The sequence below is a fragment of the Jaculus jaculus genome, chromosome 10, assembly GCF_020740685.1.
Source record: "Jaculus jaculus isolate mJacJac1 chromosome 10, mJacJac1.mat.Y.cur, whole genome shotgun sequence".
Lineage (NCBI taxonomy): Eukaryota > Metazoa > Chordata > Mammalia > Rodentia > Dipodidae > Jaculus > Jaculus jaculus.
In genome coordinates, this window is record NC_059111.1 from 112157553 (window position 1) to 112177242 (window position 19690).

Genomic DNA, 19690 nt, shown 5'->3' on the forward strand with positions numbered 1-19690 from the left:
TTTGGCTCTTCTCACCCCTGGTCTCAGACCTTGTGTGACATCTGCTGGCAATTATTTATCTAGTTATTTATTTTTGGTTTTTCAAAGTCCTTACTCTGTTTTTTTTGTTTTTGTTTTTGGTTTTTCGAAGTAGGGTCTCATTTCTAGCCCAGGCTGACCTGGAATTCACTATGGAGTCTCAGGGTGGCCTCAAACTCACAGGGATCCTCCTACCTCTGCCTCCCGAGTGCTGGGATTAAAGGCATGTGCCCCCACACCCTGCTGCTTTTCCAAAAAAAATTAAAATTTATTTGCAAGGAGAGAAAGAATGAAAGAGAAAGAGTGAGAAAGAGCATGTGCATGCACTGGGGCTTCCTGCTATTGCAAAAAATAAAATAAAATAAAAACTACAGATACATGTGCCACCTTGTAAATCTGGCTTATGTGGGTACTAGAGAATCCAAGTTGGGCCTTTAGGCTTTGTAAGAAAGTGCCTAAGCCTCTGAGCTATCTCTCCAGCCCTCTTTATTCTTTTTAAAAGTATTTATTTTTTTGCATGTCTGTGTGTGTGTGTGTGTGTGTGTGTATGAACTTGCCATGGACTCCTGTTGTTACAAATGAATGCCCATCTGGGTTCACATGGTAGCTGGGGCATTGAACCTGGGCTGGTTGGCTTTGGAAGCACCTTTTCTTTTCTCTCTCTCTCTCTCTCTCTCTCTCTCTCTCTCTCTTTTTTTTTTTTCTGAGGTAGGGTCTCACTCCAGCTCAAGTTGACCTGGAACTCATTATGTAGTCTCAGGGTGGCTTCAAACTCATAGCGATTCTCCTGCCTCTGCCTCCCGAGTGCTGGGATTAAAGGCATGTGCCACCACGCCCGGCTTTGCAAGCACCCTTAACCAGTGAATTGGCTCCTAGGTCTCACTGTCTTTATTCTTCAACTTGTAGCCTCGTCCTTTCCCCTAAGGATAGCACCGTGCACTTAGCCCTTCCTCCTGAGTGCGTACTATGTATTTCAAGTCGACCAGTGCTTCACTTCTCCTCCAAACCATTCCTTGTATAATCTTTCTTGACTAAGGAAATGGTAACTCAGTTTTTGTTGTTGTTGTTTGTTTATTTTGAGATAGGTTCTCACTCTAGCTCAGGCTGCCTGGAATTCACTCTGTAGTCCCAGGCTGTCCTCGAACTCACAGTGATCCTCCTGCCTCTGCCTTCCACATGCTGGAAGTAATGGCTTGTGCCACCACCATGCCTGGCTCTTTTTTCTTTTTTTAGTTTCTCAGATCAAGAACTTCGTGTTTATTTTTACAAGTTATAGCGGCTCTGCTTTCAAAACCCACATCTGGGTCGATCATGTCTTCACACCCCACTCTCCAGATAGGATTCTTTCCAGTCTCCGCTTCTGCTCTTGTGCCCTCCAGTTTTTGTTTGGTGTTGCAGCTTGGGTGAGTTCTTAGACGATACTGGGTCACAGTCATAATCCCCTGGGTAGCAGCCTGTAACGGTTGCCTGCGGTGCTTTCAGTCAGATGGCCCCCGAAAACTCATGTATGTGGGGCCTTTGGTCCTCAGCTGGTGCCAGCGTGGGAAGTGGAGTCTTGCCAGAGGAGGCGTGTCATGGACCTTGAGGGCTATTAGCCCCTACTGTTGTCTGCCCGCTGTGGCAGGGAAGTGACGTCCGGCCCTTGCCCATGCCATGCTTTCCTGCCATCATGAAGCGTGCCCTCAAGACTACAAGCCACAGTAAACCCTTTCCTCCCATCAGCTGCGTTTGGCCAGATGTTTTGCCCCAGCGATGCTCGTCTCACTGGGACCCAGCCGTCACGTTAGCCCCGTGTGTCAGCTGTACGCCTGGGACCGAGCCGGGCACTCTCGCCAGTCTGTGACCACACCTCCTGCTCTTCCTGCAGCTCTTTGTGCCTCATCCTTCTTGCCCCACAGCCCTTCCTCAGATGACACCTTGCTGCGGTGTGTCCCCACAGCTGCTGGCCCTTCTGTTCCCTAAGCTGGTGGCATTCGTCGTCATTGGACATAAGGCAGTTTAGTTCTTTAATGTCCGGTTACTTATTCTTTATTGTTTGTTCCTTGCTGAAGTGAGATCTACTGGGGCGGCACCTTTGCTCATGGGTGTCCCTCAGTCTTAGAAGCGTGCCTAGATGTAGTAAGCCCCGCAGTAAATAACTATTGAATGAGTTTCTGTCAGCCCGTCATAAATATGAATTCTAGCTGTCATCTGATCTCTGATGTTAAACTTACAGTTCCTGCCTCACTGCCCAGGGGCTCTCTTTTCCTCCCTTGCTCGTGGAGCCCCACTCAGACTCTGTTGCCTCCATTGTCTCTTGCCTCCTCCCCACTCCCCCTTCTGTGCTCCAGAGGACTTGGGAGGTGGCGGTAGCCCCACTCCCTCTCTCTAGTTGTTCTTGACAGGCCCTCAGGCTTCCTCTGCTCACTGCAGGAGAATTTGGCACTGTGCTGGTGGTCCTCCTTTCCCTTCTCAATGGGTCCTTCGGTACATGGTGTTGCTTGTAGGGATTGTTCACCACCTGAGTCCATGGGCTTTCTCAGTTCACTGTCCGCCAGCTCATCTTCAGAATCCATGCCTAGGTTGTTTGCTGGAACTTACTGTCACCTGGGCTGGATTTGAGGGTCTTTGAGATTCTTTGGCTCTTTCCCCACATGGTCCACAGGCTGGTTTTAGCATCTGGTCTTTGAGGAGGCCTGTTGTTCCTCTGCCTCTCTTCTTTGCTGGTCTGTCGTTTCTCATCTCTTATAGAAAGGAGGTGAAACTTAAACACATAACCAGTTAAAGATGGGCAGATAGACACTCTCAAAGGAAGACATAAAAATGGACAGCAAGTGTATGAGAAGGTGCTCAGCGTGCTTCGCTGAGAGAAACGCAGATGAAGACTCCAGTGAGCTGTCACTTCACGCCTAGTAGAATGTCTCTACCCACAAAGATGAGAGAAAAGTGCTGGTGAGGATGAGGAGGAAAGGGAATACTTACTTACTGTTGGTAGGAATGTATGTTAGCTTGGCCACTATGGAAAACTGTGGAGGTTTCTTGAAAAATCATGAACAGATCTACCAAATGTTCACCACTTCTGGGTGTACAGCTAAAGGAAACAAATTAGTATGTCAGCTCACAGGTTTATTGCTGCACTGTTCGTGATAATCTTTGTCTGTCAGTGGACGGATGAGTGAGGAAATGTGGGATATGATGGGATACTGCACAGCCTTAAGGATGAAACCTTATTGTTTGTGACAGTATGAATCAGACTGGGATATCACGGTCAGTGACATAAGACAGCTGCAGAAGGACTAAGTAGCGCACAGTCGCATTTGTGTGTGTAATCTGAAACAGTGGGCTCATGGAAGTCGAGATTGGAATAGTAGTTTATTCAGGGCTAGGATGGTGGCCACAGGATTGAGGAGGTGTGCTGGTCACTGAATGCAGAATTTCAGTTAGGTCATGCGTTGTGGCACACACCTGGAATCCCAGCACTTGGGAGGTAGAGGCATCCACACACACACTTATAAAAGTAAAAAATAAAAATAAATCATTCAACTGAGATGTATTTATTGGACTGCTTTCTCCACATTGATCTGTGATGTTTCTTTATGTATATGAAAAGATGTTTTGTATAGTTTTGTAGTATAGTTTTGTATAATAAGATCTGTATTATTCATCTACTTATTTATGGTACCAGCACATTCTTGAGGTGTTACTCAAGCTTTTAGTAAGGGTTATTACTTAGCAGGGATAATGTTTTCTCGGGGACTCCATCTTCCAGAGAGGTTGGTGATAGTCTGGCCCTTTATACTCCCACATGATCTTGATCAAGGTATGAGAAGAAAAAAATCTCCATGGACTCTCCCCTGTGTCTAATAGTATTAAGTGCAGCTAACTGACTAATTTACATGACTTAATATTTTTATCACAATGTTATATTAGTGAAATATCCCAAAGTAGACTTTTTAATACTTTAGATCCTTTATTTCCTCTAGACACCAAAGATGTGTCTTTTATTGGCTTCAGCAACGATAGGCAAACATGCAGATGACGCGTTTAATCTGTTTCGTTACAGATATGCTTTCTTCTTTTCGCGGTCCTCTACGTTGCCTCCTGCTTCATCATCACAAGATACAAGAGGAAGTCAGGCAAGTGGGAGTGCCCCAGTGGGGACGCGTGTGGGGTGCTGCTCTGGGTCTAGGAGCATCGACGCGTGTGTGGGTGCTGCTCTGGGTCTAGGAGCATCGACGCGCCTAGGGTTGAATGCTCTGCTAAGTGAAGCCAGCCGTTGCCTGGGGCTGAGGAACTAAAAATAACCTGCAGGGAATCTGACTATCTCAGGGTCACCCTCGTAGACCAGAGTCCTTGTTTATCACAATTCTTATGTCCCCCTAAGAATAGTACTGGCCGTCTAGTACCTGGGAAGTTCCAGAGTTTCTGAGACTATTTGGTTCCTAAGGTTGGCTCGGACTAAATATTCCACTCACCTCCACCTTACCTCTTCTCCCTGTTAGATGTTCCTTTTCTTTCTCTAAAGCAATGCAGAATTTAGAGTGTCCATTCATTGTACGGGTATTGAATTACACAGTACCCTTGTATTACTTCCTATTGCCCTTACCTAGCCAGAGAGCTGCCGTAGCTTTATTCTTTCTTTAATGAACTCTAGGTTGATTGAGTCTCAGATTTTTAGGTCAGAGCATTATGTGCATTCTAGCAATTGCCTCACTGCCTTCTGCTGCATATCAGCTATTTTCTTGAAATCACAGTATTTCCTCCTTGTGCTCTGAGGCTGACAGTAGGTGCCATGTGGTACTTTAGGGCTCCTTGTATTAAGGGTTCTCTGATAGGATGTAAGGACACAGCCCTTGCTCTGGTGTTACTTGAGTGCTGTCTGTCACTGGCTGTGATTGCATGAAGTGCTGCTTGGGAGCCATAACCCATGTGCAGTTTGAGAATCTGCTGATAGAAGGCTGTGTCTTAGCTATTTTAAAGATATGTTGGCAGGTTTCATATATATGGGCACAGGCAAGAGAGGGCATGAGTGAAAGAGCATAAACGCGTTGTTTTTTGGGGGAAACTGGGGTGATGGCAGGAAAACTGGGGAGCCTAGATGATTTTCAAGGCAATCCAGGAGTTGAGGGGAGGTGGCGGAGCCCCTTGGTGGTGGATATGCAGCCCCTTGGTGGCTGACTGGATGTGGACATTGGATGTGGATGTTAATATGAAAGTTAACACTGGTACTCTGTGGTCCCTTTGGCTGTAAACTGTTTGGGGCAGATGTAATTCAGGATGGACACCGGGTACAATAGCTTAAACACAAAACATACTGACACTGAGACCGGTGGGGACCCCGAAGTCCAGCAGCCTGAGGAGAACTTTGAGGACTTTAGTAGATGAAGAGCAGGAGGGGCCGGGAGGGTTGCACAGAATCAGTCTCTCTGGCTCGTAAACTTATGTGGGCAGACAAAAGAAATGGCTGCTAACAGACCAAAGAGGGGCAGGGAAAGATGAGATAGCAGGAGAGAGGAGGTATCAGAATGGATGCTGCCTGCTACTTAAAAAATATATGCAAAATGTTTTATTTTTATTTCTTTTTTTATGGTGGGGAGGGGGAGAATTGGTGCACCAGGGCCTCCAGCCACCAGTTAACTCTAGGTGTGTACACATGCACCAACTTGTGTATGCATCACGTGTGCATCTGGCTTACAAGGATCTGGAGACTTGAACTTGGGTCCTTAGGCTTTGCAGACAAGTGCATTAACCACTAAGCAATCTCTCTGGCCCTATGAAATGTTTTTGACTGTAAGGTGGACAATACTTGTGAATTATTGAAGTGAAGGTAGCCAGGGTAGTTTAGGATTATCTAAGAGAATCTTTTTTAAAATTCTTAAAAATTTTTTTATTGGCAGTGTCCATAATTATAGACAGTAAGACAATAAACCATGGTAATCCCTTCCCCCCACTTTCCCCTTTGCAACTCCACTCTTCATCAGAACCATTCACCCTCTCAGTCTCTTTTATTTAGATGTCATCATCTTTTCCTCCTGTTATGATGGTCTTGTGTAGGTAGTGTCAGGCACTGTGAGGTCATGGATGTTCAGGCCATTTTGAGTCTGGAAGAGCACATTGTAAGGAGTCCTACCCTTCCTTTGGTACTTACATTCTTTCTACCACCTCTTCTGCAATAGACCCTGAGCCTTGAAAGGTGTGATAGAAATGTTTCAGTGCTTAGCACTCCTCTGACACTTCTTCTGAGCACTATGTTACCTTTAGAGTCATCCCAAGGTCACCTTCATCTGACAAGAGAAGCTTCTCTACCCAAAAGTGAGAGTAGCATAAATACCTGAGTATGAACATTAGGAGAAGCGTGGTGAGCGCAGTGTGTGCATTTAGGCAGACGCCAGCAGACGCTGCACTACTGGGACTCTTGACTCCCCCAGCATAGGTTTTCCGTGTCAGGCATGTATTCCCTCCTGTGGAGCAGACTTCCAGTCCAGCGAGAGTGCAGCTGGTTTCCCCCATAACAGACGTGCCGCTGTTGCACCCGTTGGCTCATTTGTACTGGCTGGCCAAATTTAAGGCTTGCAGTGCCCACTTTTGTTAATCTCCACTGGTGATTTCTCTCAGCTGGTTTATACAGGGGAGGTTTTCAGCTCAGCTCCAGCAGGATTCTTAGTGACCTTGCTGTCCAAGTGTGTAGAGTCTTTAGCAATAGGGTCTTACCATCTATTCCTGGTGGGAAATCAAGAGCCTTGACAATGACCTGTAATGTTTTGGGGGCATCAGGGACCACCCTGGCCAACAACTTGCTGGAAGATGTCCCATCCCTGGACTAAGAGACTAAAAATAACCTGGTAACAATCTGTGGCTTCTGGATGTGCCATTGACCAAAAAGTAGGTTTCCTAATTCCTTTTTTTTTTTTAAAAAAATTATTTATTTGTAAGGAGAGAGAGAGAGAGGGAGGGAAGGAAGGACTTTGAGAGTGATTATGGACCTGCCAGGGCCTCTTGCTGCTGCAAAGGAACTCCAGATGCTTGAGAGCCATGTTGACATCTGGTTTTATGTGACTACTGGGGAATTAAAACTGAGCAGGCAGGCAGGCAGGCCGGCCTTTAACCACTGAGCCATCTCCCCAGCCCCCCTTTTTTTCTTGAAGTCTAAGTATTTTGGGAATTTTATTTTACATGTGTTAGTTAATCAGAGATTTTCACAAAATCAAAATACTCCATTCTCTAATCATATACCATCTTACCTGATATAGGAGGTTTAATTTGGATCTTTTTATTTTAATTAATTAATTAGTTTGAGAGAGTGAGAAAGGGAAAGAGGCAGACACACACACACACACACACACACACACAGAGAGAGAGAGAGAGAGAGAGAGAGAAAGAGAGAGGGAGAGAATGGATACTCCAGGGCCTCCAGCTACTGCAAACAAACTCCAAATGCATTGTGTCACCTTTTGCATCTGGTTTACGTGGGTCCTGGGGTATCGAACCGAGGTCTTTTGGCTTTGCAGGCAAACACCTTAACCTCTACGCCATCTCTCAGCCCTAAATTTGGATCTTTGTTGGAGTAAACACAATGCTTTTTGAAAGTCTTTTCCATCTACCAATTGATTTCTTAATGTTTATATTTTTGGTATATTTTAAATTATTGATAAATTTTGTTGGAAGGTAAAATAATTTTAATACCTTAAACTTTTGCAGATGAACAAGAAGATGAAGACGCCATAGTCAACAGGATTTCGTATGTATTTTAAACGTTCAGTTTTTCTGTCTCTAATTTCTTTTAAAAACTATTTTATTTTTTGCAAGCAGAGAGAGAGAGAGAAGGATATTGAAGGAGAGAAGGAGGGAGGGGAAAGTAGGGAAGAAGGGAAGCAGAAAGGGAAGGAGTGGGTACGCCACAGCCTGTAGCCACTGCAAACAAACTCCAGATCCATGTGCCACGCTGTGCATCTGGAGAACTGAACCCAGGTTGTTAGGCTTTGCAAGCAAGCACCTTAACCAATGAGACATCTCTATAGCTTCCTGTTTCTAATTTTGAAGTAAGATTCTGAAAATGAAGTTGCAATTTTTGGATAGAAATAGGGGAGCAGTTCTTAAAGTACCAACATTAACCCTAGCTTGAAAGAGCTCATGCAGGGTGTACACGGGGTGATCATGCACTAGCCTTCTCTTCAACATGTGCTAATGTAAGGTGTGTGAGGTGCACATACCTGTAATGCCAGTGCGTCAGAGGCAAAGGCAGGAACATCCGAGTTCAAGGCCAGCTTGGCTATAACAGAGAGTTTGAGGCTAGCCTCGGCTATGGAAGACCTTGTCTCAAAAAAGAGTGCTTACTTAAAGAAATGACAGGTTTTGTCTTCAGAAGATTTAATGAGGAAATGGGCTTAAGTTTGAGAAATTTGTTTAAGAAAAATCTCGCCTGTCATAGTGGCAGATGCTTGCACCTTCAGCCTTCTGGAGGCTGAGGCAGGAGGATTTAGGGTTTGACGCCAGTTTGGGCTGCGTGACAAGGCCCTCTCTAGAACAGCGGCAGGGGTGGGGGTGGGGAAGCAAGCAAGACGCAGGTGTCTTTATGGTCAGTGGCATGTTTGCCTGAAAAGAGCAAGGAACAGTCCAGATTGTCTTGTAGGTTCCTTATGTGTTTTGGGAAGACAGAAATGACCCTTATTTTTTTTTTCTTTGAGGTACTAAACTGAATGGAAAGCAGTAAATTCCTTTTAGTTAGATTTTACTCACTTAAATTGTGAAATCCCAGATATACCTTGGTTAGATGGTATTCATGTTCCAGGACTTTCGAACTCTATAAAATTTAAAATAAATCACAAACTTACAGGAAGCAGAGTGCAAAATTTTTTTTCTCTAAATGGTCCCTTCAGAGGGAGGGAGGACAGGGAGGAGGCTAACGATGGTACCAACATGGCTGTTTACACGCTGAGTATGGTCATAACTAATAAAGAAAAAAATATAAATTTCTTCTGGTCCTTGTGAGCTGTGCTCTGTCCTGTGTATCTGCCACACATTGGTACAGTGCCACTCAGCCCCCATCCAGACTGACCAGATGTCACAGCAATGTGCCCTGTAGAAAAAGGGTCCCCTTCACATCATGCATGACCACCAAACGTCCTGCATGCGTTAGTTCTTCCTGGGATGGACATACTTCTGTGGCAAGCCCTTGCCTTTCTGCCCCAACCCTGTGGAGATGACAGGCTGTTTATGTTCATGTTGAGGTGCCAGGATGAAGCCCAGGGCCTTGCTTATGCTAAGCACCCACTGTACCACAGTGCTGCTCCCCAGCCCCGTGATTTCTTGACGTTTCTACAGGAGTACGATCAGGCTAGCAGGTAGGAGGGTAGCAGAGAAGGTGAGAAAAGGAGAGGAGAGAGGAAAAGGTGTGTACATACACTATGCACACAGATGTATTATATCCACACACAGGAATAGGTTTTAGTCATAAAGGAAATGAAGTCCCAACATGTACTGCAGTGTGGATAGACGTTGGAAACACTGTCAAGGCAAAGAAGCTGACAGGAAAGATCATGCTGTACTCTGTTGCACCATGGAGAGTACATGGGTTGGGAAGTCCTTTGGAAGCAGATTGGGCTTTGCAGAGGCTGTGGCTCCCCATGGCTGCTTGCTTGCAGCCACACTCAACTCCGTGTTCTTGATCACTCACTGGTGAGTCCTTGGGCTGAGTCACCTTTGAGCTGTTTGCAGACACAGAAAACTATTGTGCACTGAGCACTGGAGAGAAAGGTGTGGCTATAAGGATTCCTGCTCTCATGGAGTTATTCCAGGACACATGTGTCACAGTGGTGACTGCATACACCATGACGGCACTGGAGGCAAGACCATGTAAAGAAAGGATTTGAACTTCCTCCTGAAGCACACAGCTCTGGCGTCTTGTCCCTGGCACATGCTGAACCAGACACAAGTGGTTCCTGGGTTTTCACCTGCACTGCCAAGACTGAGCAGTTGGATGCCAAGCATGCAGTCTTGGGGAAGGTGAAAGATGGCTTGAGCACTGTGGAAGCCAAAGTTATGGAGAGCTCTGGGTACAGGAACGGCAGAGCAGCAAGAAGACCTCCACTGTGGACTGTGGACAGCTCTGCCCCTTAGGCCCAAGTGCATCTAAACCACTCCCGTGCCTTCCGCAGCTTGGGAGAGCACTCCCCACCCGCCGCTCCCCACGTCCTGCTCTCTGCGCTCTCACTGGACGTCTCTGGGTTTCATAGTTTCCGTGTTCCCTCCCCTCCAGGTCTAGCTGGATTGCAGAGTTAAGCTTATGTTTATGCAGAAAAACTCAATGCCAACCCCTTCCCAAGCAAACTGATGGCTGCATGGGCTAAGGGGAGGGCAGAGGGTGACTGCTTCATGGATGTATTTTATTTGTGAAGAAGTTGCCTTGGGCCAGGAAAGCATAGTGAGCTGCACACCATTGAGAGCAGCCTCAATGCCTTGGCATTGTTCACCTCTACATGATGTTCTAGGTTATATGAATTTCATTTCAGTATAAGAATAGTTTCTATTAACAAATGACTTAGCTAGGTGCTGGTAGTGCACCCACTTTTAATCCCAGCACTTGAGAGGCAGAGGTAGAAGGATCACTGAGTTCAAGGCCAGCCTAGGACTGCAGGCTGAGTAGGTCAGCCTGGGCTACAGTGAGACTCAGCCTCGGGGGCGGGGGTTTCTGACTAACAGATGACTTAACTAGGCCTGCTTTGATTCATAACTAAAGGATTAATATAAACGGGTCCCTCTTAACCATATTTGATAATTGAAATTGTTTTAAGTAGCCTTGGCAAGTTGGATGAGCTAAGCAGTTCTACGCTGGACATTCCTGTCCTGTAGGTTTAAAGTTAAGCCCAAAGCTTGGTGCTTTAAAGTCCAGGACTGGGGTCTGAATCATGGCTCCTGTGAGCCACAGACCGTGTGAAGGGCACCCCAGAGGTGTGAGGGGAAAGCTGTCCCTCCTCATGAAGTCCTGTCTCACAGTGCGTGGTGAGTCTCCCTAACGCACATGTGGGCCGGTCGTCTGTGAACAGACCCCTTGGTCTTTTCCCAGGTGTTGTAGTTTCCCTCTCAGTGCTGGGACAAAGCAATCAATCAAAAGCAGCTCACAGGAAGAAGAAAGTATTTATTTTGCATTGTAGCCCCGAGGGGAAACTCCATGATGGCAGGGGAAAGCATGGCATGAGCAGAGGCTGGACATCACCTCTGCCCAGTGGATGGAAAGCAGCAGCAGAGAGTGAGCTGAACTCTACTGGCAAAGGGGAGCTGGCTGGAACACCCCTAAGCCCACCCCCAGTAACACACCTCTTCCAGCAAGGCTCCACCTTCCAAATTGCCATCAGCTGGGGACCAAGCATCAGCGCATGAGAGATTATGTGTGGAGTCTGACTCAGTCATTTCAGCGGACGGGGCGTCTAGCAAGAGCATGGTTGAGTCCTGCTCCTTGTGTGGTGCTCAGGGTGGGCACCACTTCTGATGTTGCAGCTGCTCCATACAGCTGCAGGGTTGCTGTTGTCTGTGCAGGCTTCTTGTTTCTGAATACAGGTGGCTTTGCAGGGTTGCGTTAGCAGAGGGCTAGAGTAGGGCCATTCGAGGGAGTGAGCCTGAGCTGACCTACACTCTTGGCCCTTTTTGCTTGTTCTAAGATAGAGTTTTGCTGTGTGGCCCAGCCTGGCCTTGAACCCTTACTCCTCTTGCCACAGCCTCAGTGCTGAGACTACATGTGTGCATCATGGTGGCTTTGGCCCACTTTTTCCCCCCAATTTTTATTAACATCTTCCATGATTATAAAAAATATCCCATGGTAATACCCTCCCTCCCCCCACTTTCCCCTTTGAAATTCCATTTTTATCATATCCCCTCCCCATCTCAATCAGTCTCTCTTTTATTTTGATGTCATGATCTTTTCCTCCTCTTATGATGGTCTTGTGTAGGTAGTGTCAGGCGCTGTGAGGTCATGGATATCCAGGCCATTTTGTGTCTGGAGGGAGCACGTTGTAAGGAGTCCTTCCCTTCCTTTGGCTCTTACATTCTTTCCACCACTATGTTTCTGTCAGGATGGCCCTGTCATTCCTCAATCACTCTATACAGGACACAGCTTGGCCTGGGCCTCTCCCTCTCCCAACCCTGCACCCTGCACTATTCCTCCCATTGAACTGCATGCAGAATGGCTTCTTCCAGCTTTCTGTCAGCTGGTCTACATGGAGGAGGTTATCAGCTCAGTTCAGCAGGATTTCTCAGTGGCCTTGCAGCCCAAGTATGTGTAGTCTTCAGCAATAGGGTCTTACCATCTATTCCTGGTGGGAAACCAAGGGCCTTGACAATGGCCTCTAATGTTTTGGGGGCATCAGGGACCTTCCTGACCAACAACTCACTGGAAGGCATCCCATCCCTGCCACTGAAAATTTTCTAGCAACGATCTATGGCTCCTGAGTGTTCCATTGTCCCAAACTGGAGGATTCCATATGATTTATTTATATCCTCTTAGATTTTGATTAGCCCTCCCTCCACCTTTCCTTTACTCAATCTCTTCCTGGCCCATTTAAAAAATATATTTATTTAATTGGCGGGGTGGGGTGGGGGGAGAGAATGGGCACGCCAGGGACTCTAGCCACTGCAAATGAACCCCAGCTGTGTGTGCCCCCTTGTGTATCTGGCTAATGTGGATCCTGGGGAATCAAACCTTGGTCCTTTGGCTTTGCAGGCAAATGCTGTAACCACTAAGCCATCCCTCCAGTCCAGCTTTGGCCCATTTGAACCATTTAGATGCCGTCTTTGTTTTCCTTTCTGCTCCTTAATACCCCTACCCTGTTTTTACCTATTCATGGCTCCAAATAACCCTGTTTTTTTTTTAAACATTAAAAAAATTTTTTTGTTTATTTATTTATTTGAAAGTGACAGACAGAGAAAGAGGAAGAGAGAGAGAGAGAGAGAGAGAGAGAGAGAGAGAGAGAGAGAGAGAATGGGCACGCCAGGGCCTCCAGCCACTACAAACGAACTCCAGACGCGTGCACCCCTTCTGGCTAACGTGGGTCCTGGGGAATTGAGCCTCGAACTGGGTGGGATTCTTAGGCTTCACAGGCAAGCGCTTAACCGCTAAGCCATCTCTCCAGCCCTAACCCTGTGATTTTCACAACCAAAATGTACTTTCTTGGAGAGTCAGTCTCAGCTAGGTATTGAATTAATTCTGGCTGAGTTGTATAAAAATGTTGTGCCTACTTGGTGCAGTCACTTTTAAGCTGGCCATGAGCCTGAACAGGTAAGGGTATCTTTCCTGGAGGCCTGGTATATGGAGTATCTGAGCTCAAGACAGCAAGGAAGGCACCCCCAAGGCTGGCCTTCAGCGTGGCCAGGCTTCACGAGGGTGTCAGAAGCAAGGAAGCCTCATGAGGTGTTGGAGCTTAGTGGAGGGATGAGGCTGTCTGTGTTCAGACAGTTCAGAGAGGGGAGTTACCTGAACAAGAAGGTACGTGTCTGTATAGTGTTGGGGTCAGTGTGATGGGAAATTGAGTACTTGTCATGGTACGGGACATGGTTCAGTAAAGATAACAGGAACCAGGTACTGAGAGGAGATGGAGAAATAAAAACTGAATACTGAGTTGGAATAGAATTGAGGGTGTCCCCCCATAATGACTGACAGCTGCTTTCACAACTCATTACCCACAGCTCCATGTGAATACCAGCAATCCCACTAAGAAGGGCCCTCAGTGGAGTGGGGGCAGGAGGGAAGGAAATGATGGTGCCGACACATGATGTATCCATACATAGTTTCTACTAAATGAAAAAACGAAAGAAAAAGAATTGGGGGCGTCATTGTGAATATTTGTCGACACAGAGAATTCTAGAACTGCATGTAGAGGCAAACAAGGGTCTGTCTGTGTGAATGTATGCAGAGTGCATACTGCTCTCCCTGCCCGTTTGTCTCCTGAGTGCCTCAAAGCGCAGCACCCAGCAGTAGTGACTGTTTGAAGCCCTGGATCTAGTTTAGATAGAATTTCCTTCTACACAGAACCAGAGCTCCTTAAAGGCCGGGTGCAGGGTTGGGAGAGGGAGAGGCCCAGGCCAAGCTGTCCTGTATAGAGTGAGTGAGGAATGACGGGGCCATCCTGACAGAAACAGAGTCTTTCAAGGGACTCACACCAAACTGGGGACAATTTGAGTATAAAAGGAAACGACACTTGGGAGGCAGAGGTGGGAGATCACTGTGAGTTTGAGGCCAGCCTGGAACCACAGAGTGAGTTCCAGATCAGCCTGGGCTAGCATGGGACCTCACCTAGCAACAACGAATGAAAGCTGCGCTGGAAGCTCACCTGCTGACAGCCCCGAGCGCATCCTGAGGCAGCAGGGAAGGACGAGGACAGGGAAGCCGTGTAGTTTCTCACTTTCCTTCCCACAAACTCCTACGAACGAGGGAGAGTCTCTTAGAGTCGAGTGCGCTGCAGACACCGTGACTTGCGGCCGAGAGATCAGGGCAGCAGGCGAGCAGGCAGCGGTGCCGAGCCACGCAGAGGAAACGGGGCGCTCACTGTGAAGCCCTGTCTGGTGGCCGTGCCAGACGACACCTGACTGGCTGAGCCCCTCATCCCCGCGGCTCGCCGTGCGTTTTCTGGGCCATCAACTTCCTCTCCACTTCAGCCCCGGCCCTACTCCTGCCCTTGACTCCCTTTGCTTTTTTCTTTTTCTTTTTCCAAACAATTCCAGTGCTCTGGGTTTATTAATGATTTTGTTTTATATTAATCACAAAAGATGAACATAGAAAGAACCTCAAAACAAAAACACCACCACACCATGTCCCAGGTACACTGTTTTCAAGAACAATAAAGCATGCGGTAGTTTTAATGACAAACATACACTTAGACATAGTCAAATCAGGGCCATCCCCTCAGTGACGTCAATCGCAGATGACAATAACTATTTCCCATACAAATCTAACTTCAAAGCCACCGTGTTCCTCTGCTTCTAGCCAGATATTCTCCCATGCACGAGCTGTATCTGTTGACTCCCTTTTCGTAAGCTGTTTATTGGGAGTCCTGCTGGTACGACTGTCTGTCCGATGGGGCCAGGATGAAAGCCCTCCGTCACTGTGGCGAGGAACAGAGCTCAGCAGAGGGCTAGGACAGAGGCAGTGGGAGAAGCAGGTGTGACGTGCAAGTCCCGCTCGAGAAGCTGAGGCCCCGACGGGGCAGGTGAAGTGTGCGGTAACTAGACCGGCAGGGCCCGGGGCCGGGGATAAGCTGTGTCCACGGTCAGCTCTACCAAGCTCTCAGTGTGCAGAGGGCTTACACTCTGAAGGAGGGGACAGCGATTTCCGGGGAAGGAGGGGCAGGAGGAACATGGTCGGAGGCTTGAGAGTTGCCTGGTGATGATCCGTGTTAGAAATGGGTCAGGTCTGCACAGGGCCACAGTCACACGGTCCAAAGTGTAGGGGCTGGGCGCGGTGCCGCAGCCTTTGATCCCAGCACTCGGGAGGCAGAGGGAGGAGGATCGCCGTGAGTTTGAGGCCACCCTGAGACTCCCCAGTGAATCCCAGGTCAGCCTGGACTAGAGTGAGACCCTGCCTCGAAAAACCAAAGTGTATGGGCAAGGCCACGGTTGCCTTCTGCAGCAGGGGTCACGGCTTTTGCAGAGTTCAGGCAAGCAAGGAACACCATCAGGGGGTCTGGGGTTTTATTCCCTGACTTGAGGGTCCTGCGTCTCACAGGCAGAGTTGTATCTCACATTCTTACACAACTGGCTAAAATATAAAAATGATGCAGTTTCTAGGGGAAAGCTAAGGGGATGGAGGATTTAGGGACCTTTGACCAAACGCAGACAAAAAGCTTTGGTCTCCAGGGTTGTTAATTCTTTTGGTTCAAGGATAGCTGCTCCAGGAAGATCCTGGATGACAGAATAGCACCCTTCCAGAACTGAGTTTCTTTATCTCTATAATCCATTGGCAGAAAATACAGCACGTCTCTTTCATATTATATCAAGACCAGGGGAGTGCAAGTCCAAACCCCAGTTCCTGGCTCCTGTGTGCTGCCTGAAAGTATGAAAATGAAGGTGGTCTTACCATATTGTCATCACTTTGTGGGGCTATTTTTTAAAAATATGTTTTGTTCATTTTAATTTATTTATTTGAGAGTGACAGAGAGAGAGGGAGAGAAAGAGGCAGATAGAGAATGGGCGTGCCAGGACTTCTGGCCACTGCAAATGAACTCCAGATGCGTGCGCCCCTTGTGCATCTGGCTAACGAGGGTCCTGGGGAATCGAGCCTCGAACTGGGGTCTTTAGGCTTCACGGGCAAGCACTTAACCGCTAAGCCATCTCTCCAGCCCTTGTGGGCTATTTTATGCAGGTGATGGCATTCTTTGCCCCGGTTACAGTCAAGCATTGGAGTGAAGTCTCAAGTGCCTTGGAGATGAGAGGTTCTGCCTTGCTGCTCGAACTAAGGAGATAGTCACAAATGTTAGATTCTCCAGAAAATAGTCTGGTTTTTGTCATCATTGTAAAAGAGACAGAATTCTGGAGATGTAATATTTTTATATTACTCCCTTATAGAGGGCAATGTCCTTCAGTTCTGAAAGGGCATTTTTGTGGGTGACTCTACCCTTTTCAGCTCAGGCCTCAGTTTGAGGATCTTGGCCCTGCCACATGAACCTTGTGTGAGCGGCTCAAGGATGTTCCTCTCTTCTTCTGTAGCTGGAGGCCAATCACAGAGACAGGTGTGATAGACTCCATCAGCTGCCTGTTGAATGACATTTCAGGTCTGGTGACCATTTACTCAGGATTTTCTAGGTCACTTGTAACTTCCACTGCGTTGTCTGTTTGTCCTATAAATAAACTCCTTTCGTCAGATTACTGGTTCCAGTATTTGACCTGGAAGTTATGTTGACCCCGTGTGTTGCCCAAGTATATTGGAGGCCAAGAGGAAAGAGAAGCAAGAAGGTAAAAATGAGGGCTACTTCTTAGGACAAGTGATTTTTGAGGTCTGTTTTGCCTTTTGGGCATGAACTTGTCTTGGTGGAGTGTGTGGAGGGCATCCTAGGGAGACAGCAGCTTGTGCAGGGAGACCTGGATCCCCAACTGTCACTTGATCTTTAGGAAACAGGTTGTGGGAGTTCAGAGCCAGCTGAAATGTGTTCTGATGAGAGGAGCCTAGAGGGTAGTCAGACTCTGGACCTGGCACAGTGAGTGTGGGGAGGCTGTGTGGGCCTGGGGCAGTGGGCTTGGGGATTCAGCTTGGCTTCTGCTGTGTCTGACTGGAGTTAGGTTTTATATGTGCAGTGCACTCTATAGTAAGAAATCAGCACTTGATGAACTGAACCTGGGAGTCTCCAGAGTCGTGACTAAGTAGGCATGCACTTCAGCTGGCTGCCACAAGATGGCAGTGGCCGCCAGGTTACTGGATTACATCTGTTTTGGTGGCAGGTGTTAAAAAAAATATATATATAGGGCTGGAGAGATGGCTTAGCGGTTAAGCGCTTGCCTGTGAAGCCTAAGGACCCCGGTTCGAGGCTCGGTTCCCCAGGTCCCACGTTAGCCAGATGCACAAGGGGGCGCACGCGTCTGGAGTTCGTTTGCAGAGGCTGGAAGCCCTGGCGCGCCCATTCTCTATCTCTCCCTCTCCCTCTATCTGTCTTTCTCTCTGTGTCTGTCACTCTCAAATAAATAAATAAAAATAAAAAAATTAAAAAAAATATATATAGGGCTGGAGAGATGGCTTAGCGGTTAAGCGCTTGCCTGTGAAGCCTAAGGACCCCGGTTCGAGGCTCGGTTCCCCAGGTCCCACGTTAGCCAGATGTACAAGGGGGTGCATGCGTCTGGAGTTCGTTTGCAGAGGCTGGAAGCCCTGGCGTGCCCATTCTGTCTCTCTCTACCTGTCTTTCTCTCTGTGTCTGTCTCTCTCAAATAAATAAATTAAAAAATATATATATATAATTTTGATTTTATTTATTTATTACAGTCAGAGAGAGAAGGAGAAAGAGAGTGAGAATGGGCATGCCAGGGCTTCTAGCCACTGTAAACGAACTTCAGACGCATGTGCCACCATATGCATCTGGCTTACATGGGACCTGGAGAATTGAACCTGGGTCCTTAGGCCTTGGAGCCATGTGCCTTAAATGCTAAGCCATCTTGCCAGCCCAGGTGTAACTATATATTTTTTGCATTCTTTCAAAATTAACTTCAACGGTATGGATATTTAAGTTCTATTTTTAATGTTAATGAAATTTCCCTTTCCTTTGGCATTTACTTTTCTAACAATCTTTTAAAAAAGATAGATGTTTGTTACAAAAATGTTAAAACTTTTTAGAAGGGGGAGGGAAGGTATTACCATGGGATTTTTTTTATAATCATGAAAAATGTTAATAAAAATTGAGGAATAAAAATAAAATATTTAAGAAAAAAACTTTTCAGAAATGTATAACTGAGAAGTGAAAGTCCCTATAATCATAGTCTTCTATGGATTGTTACACATAATGCTGGATTTTGTAGATAAGTCTCCGTCTATGACACATAAGCATTTCTAGGAGGACAGAGAGCGTGTTTTGTATCATTGTCCATATTTTCCTTCAGCTTGCTGTGTGAGTGTGTGTGTGCACACGTGTGTGTGGAGGTTGGAGGACAACTTTATGTGTATTGTGTGTGTGTGTGTGTAGGTCAGAGGACAGCTGTGTGTGTGTGTGTATGTGTGTGTGTGTGTGTGTAGGTCAGAGGACAGCTGTGTGTGTGTGTGTATGTGTGTGTGTGTGTGTGTAGGTCAGAGGACGGCTGTGTGTGTGTGTGTGTGTGTGTGTGTGTGTGGAGGTCAGAGGACAGTGGTGTGTGTGTGTGTGTGTGTGTAGGTCAGAGGACGGCTGTGTGTGTGTGTGTGTGTGTGTGTGTGTGTGTGTGTGTGTGTGTGTGGAGGTCAGAGGACAGCGGTGTGTGTGTGTGTGGAGGTCAGAGGACAGCGGTGTGTGTGTGTGTGTGTGTGTGTGTGTGTGTGTAGGTCAGAGGATGGCTCTGTGTGTGTGTGTGTGTGTGTGTGTGTGTGTGTGTGTGTGTGTGTGTGTGTGTGCAGGTCAGAGGACGGCTGTGTGTGTGCTGTCTTTCACCTCATCTGAGGCAGGGTCTTCCTGTCCTCTTCTTGCTGTTGTCGACACCACTGTCTGCCAGGCTAGCTGCTTTGGGAGCTTCGAGGAAGTTCTGTTCCCATCTCCCATCTCACTGCCAGCATGCTGGGATTACGGAGGTCTGCCTCCACTTACGGCTTTCTGTGTGGGGTCTGGGGGTAGAACTCAGGCCTGTGTGGCAAGCACTTTAAACACTGAGCCATCTCCCTAGATCCCTTTTTCACTTATTTGAAAAAAATATTAGGCAAAGGCTTTCGGAAATACCCGTTTTATTTATTTACATTAAAACGTCTTGTGAATAAAATGTAACTAAATATGTATTAACATAGAATATCATTGAAGTTCAGATGATAGACTAATAGTTAATGATTTTTTTTTGTTGTGTTTTTTGAGGTAGGGTCTCACTCTAGCCCAGACTGACCTGGAATTCACTATGTAGTCTCGGGGTGGCCTCAAACTCATGGCGATCCTCCTACCTTTGCCTCCCAAGTGCTGGGATTAAAGATGTGCTCCACCACACCTGGCTATTAATGATTTTTTAAAAAATTTGTTCCTTTTTGGTGTTTGGAGACAAAGTCTCTGTAACCTAG

At 47.0% G+C, this 19690-nt stretch overlaps 1 protein-coding gene across 3 annotated transcripts in view; it reads left to right on the top strand.

The window, feature by feature from the left end:
• Positions 1-19690, top strand: part of Lmbr1 (limb development membrane protein 1) — a 141271-nt gene that overhangs the window by 16216 nt on the left and 105365 nt on the right. For 2 of the 3 annotated variants that reach the window (XM_045160611.1, XM_045160612.1), the window contains 2 exons: positions 4061-4133; positions 7696-7735. In XM_045160611.1, the coding sequence (XP_045016546.1) occupies positions 4061-4133; positions 7696-7735 (113 nt within the window). Of the gene's footprint in view, positions 1-4060; positions 4134-7695; positions 7736-19690 lie in introns of those variants that run through there. The other variant, XM_045160613.1, reaches the window with a different exon arrangement.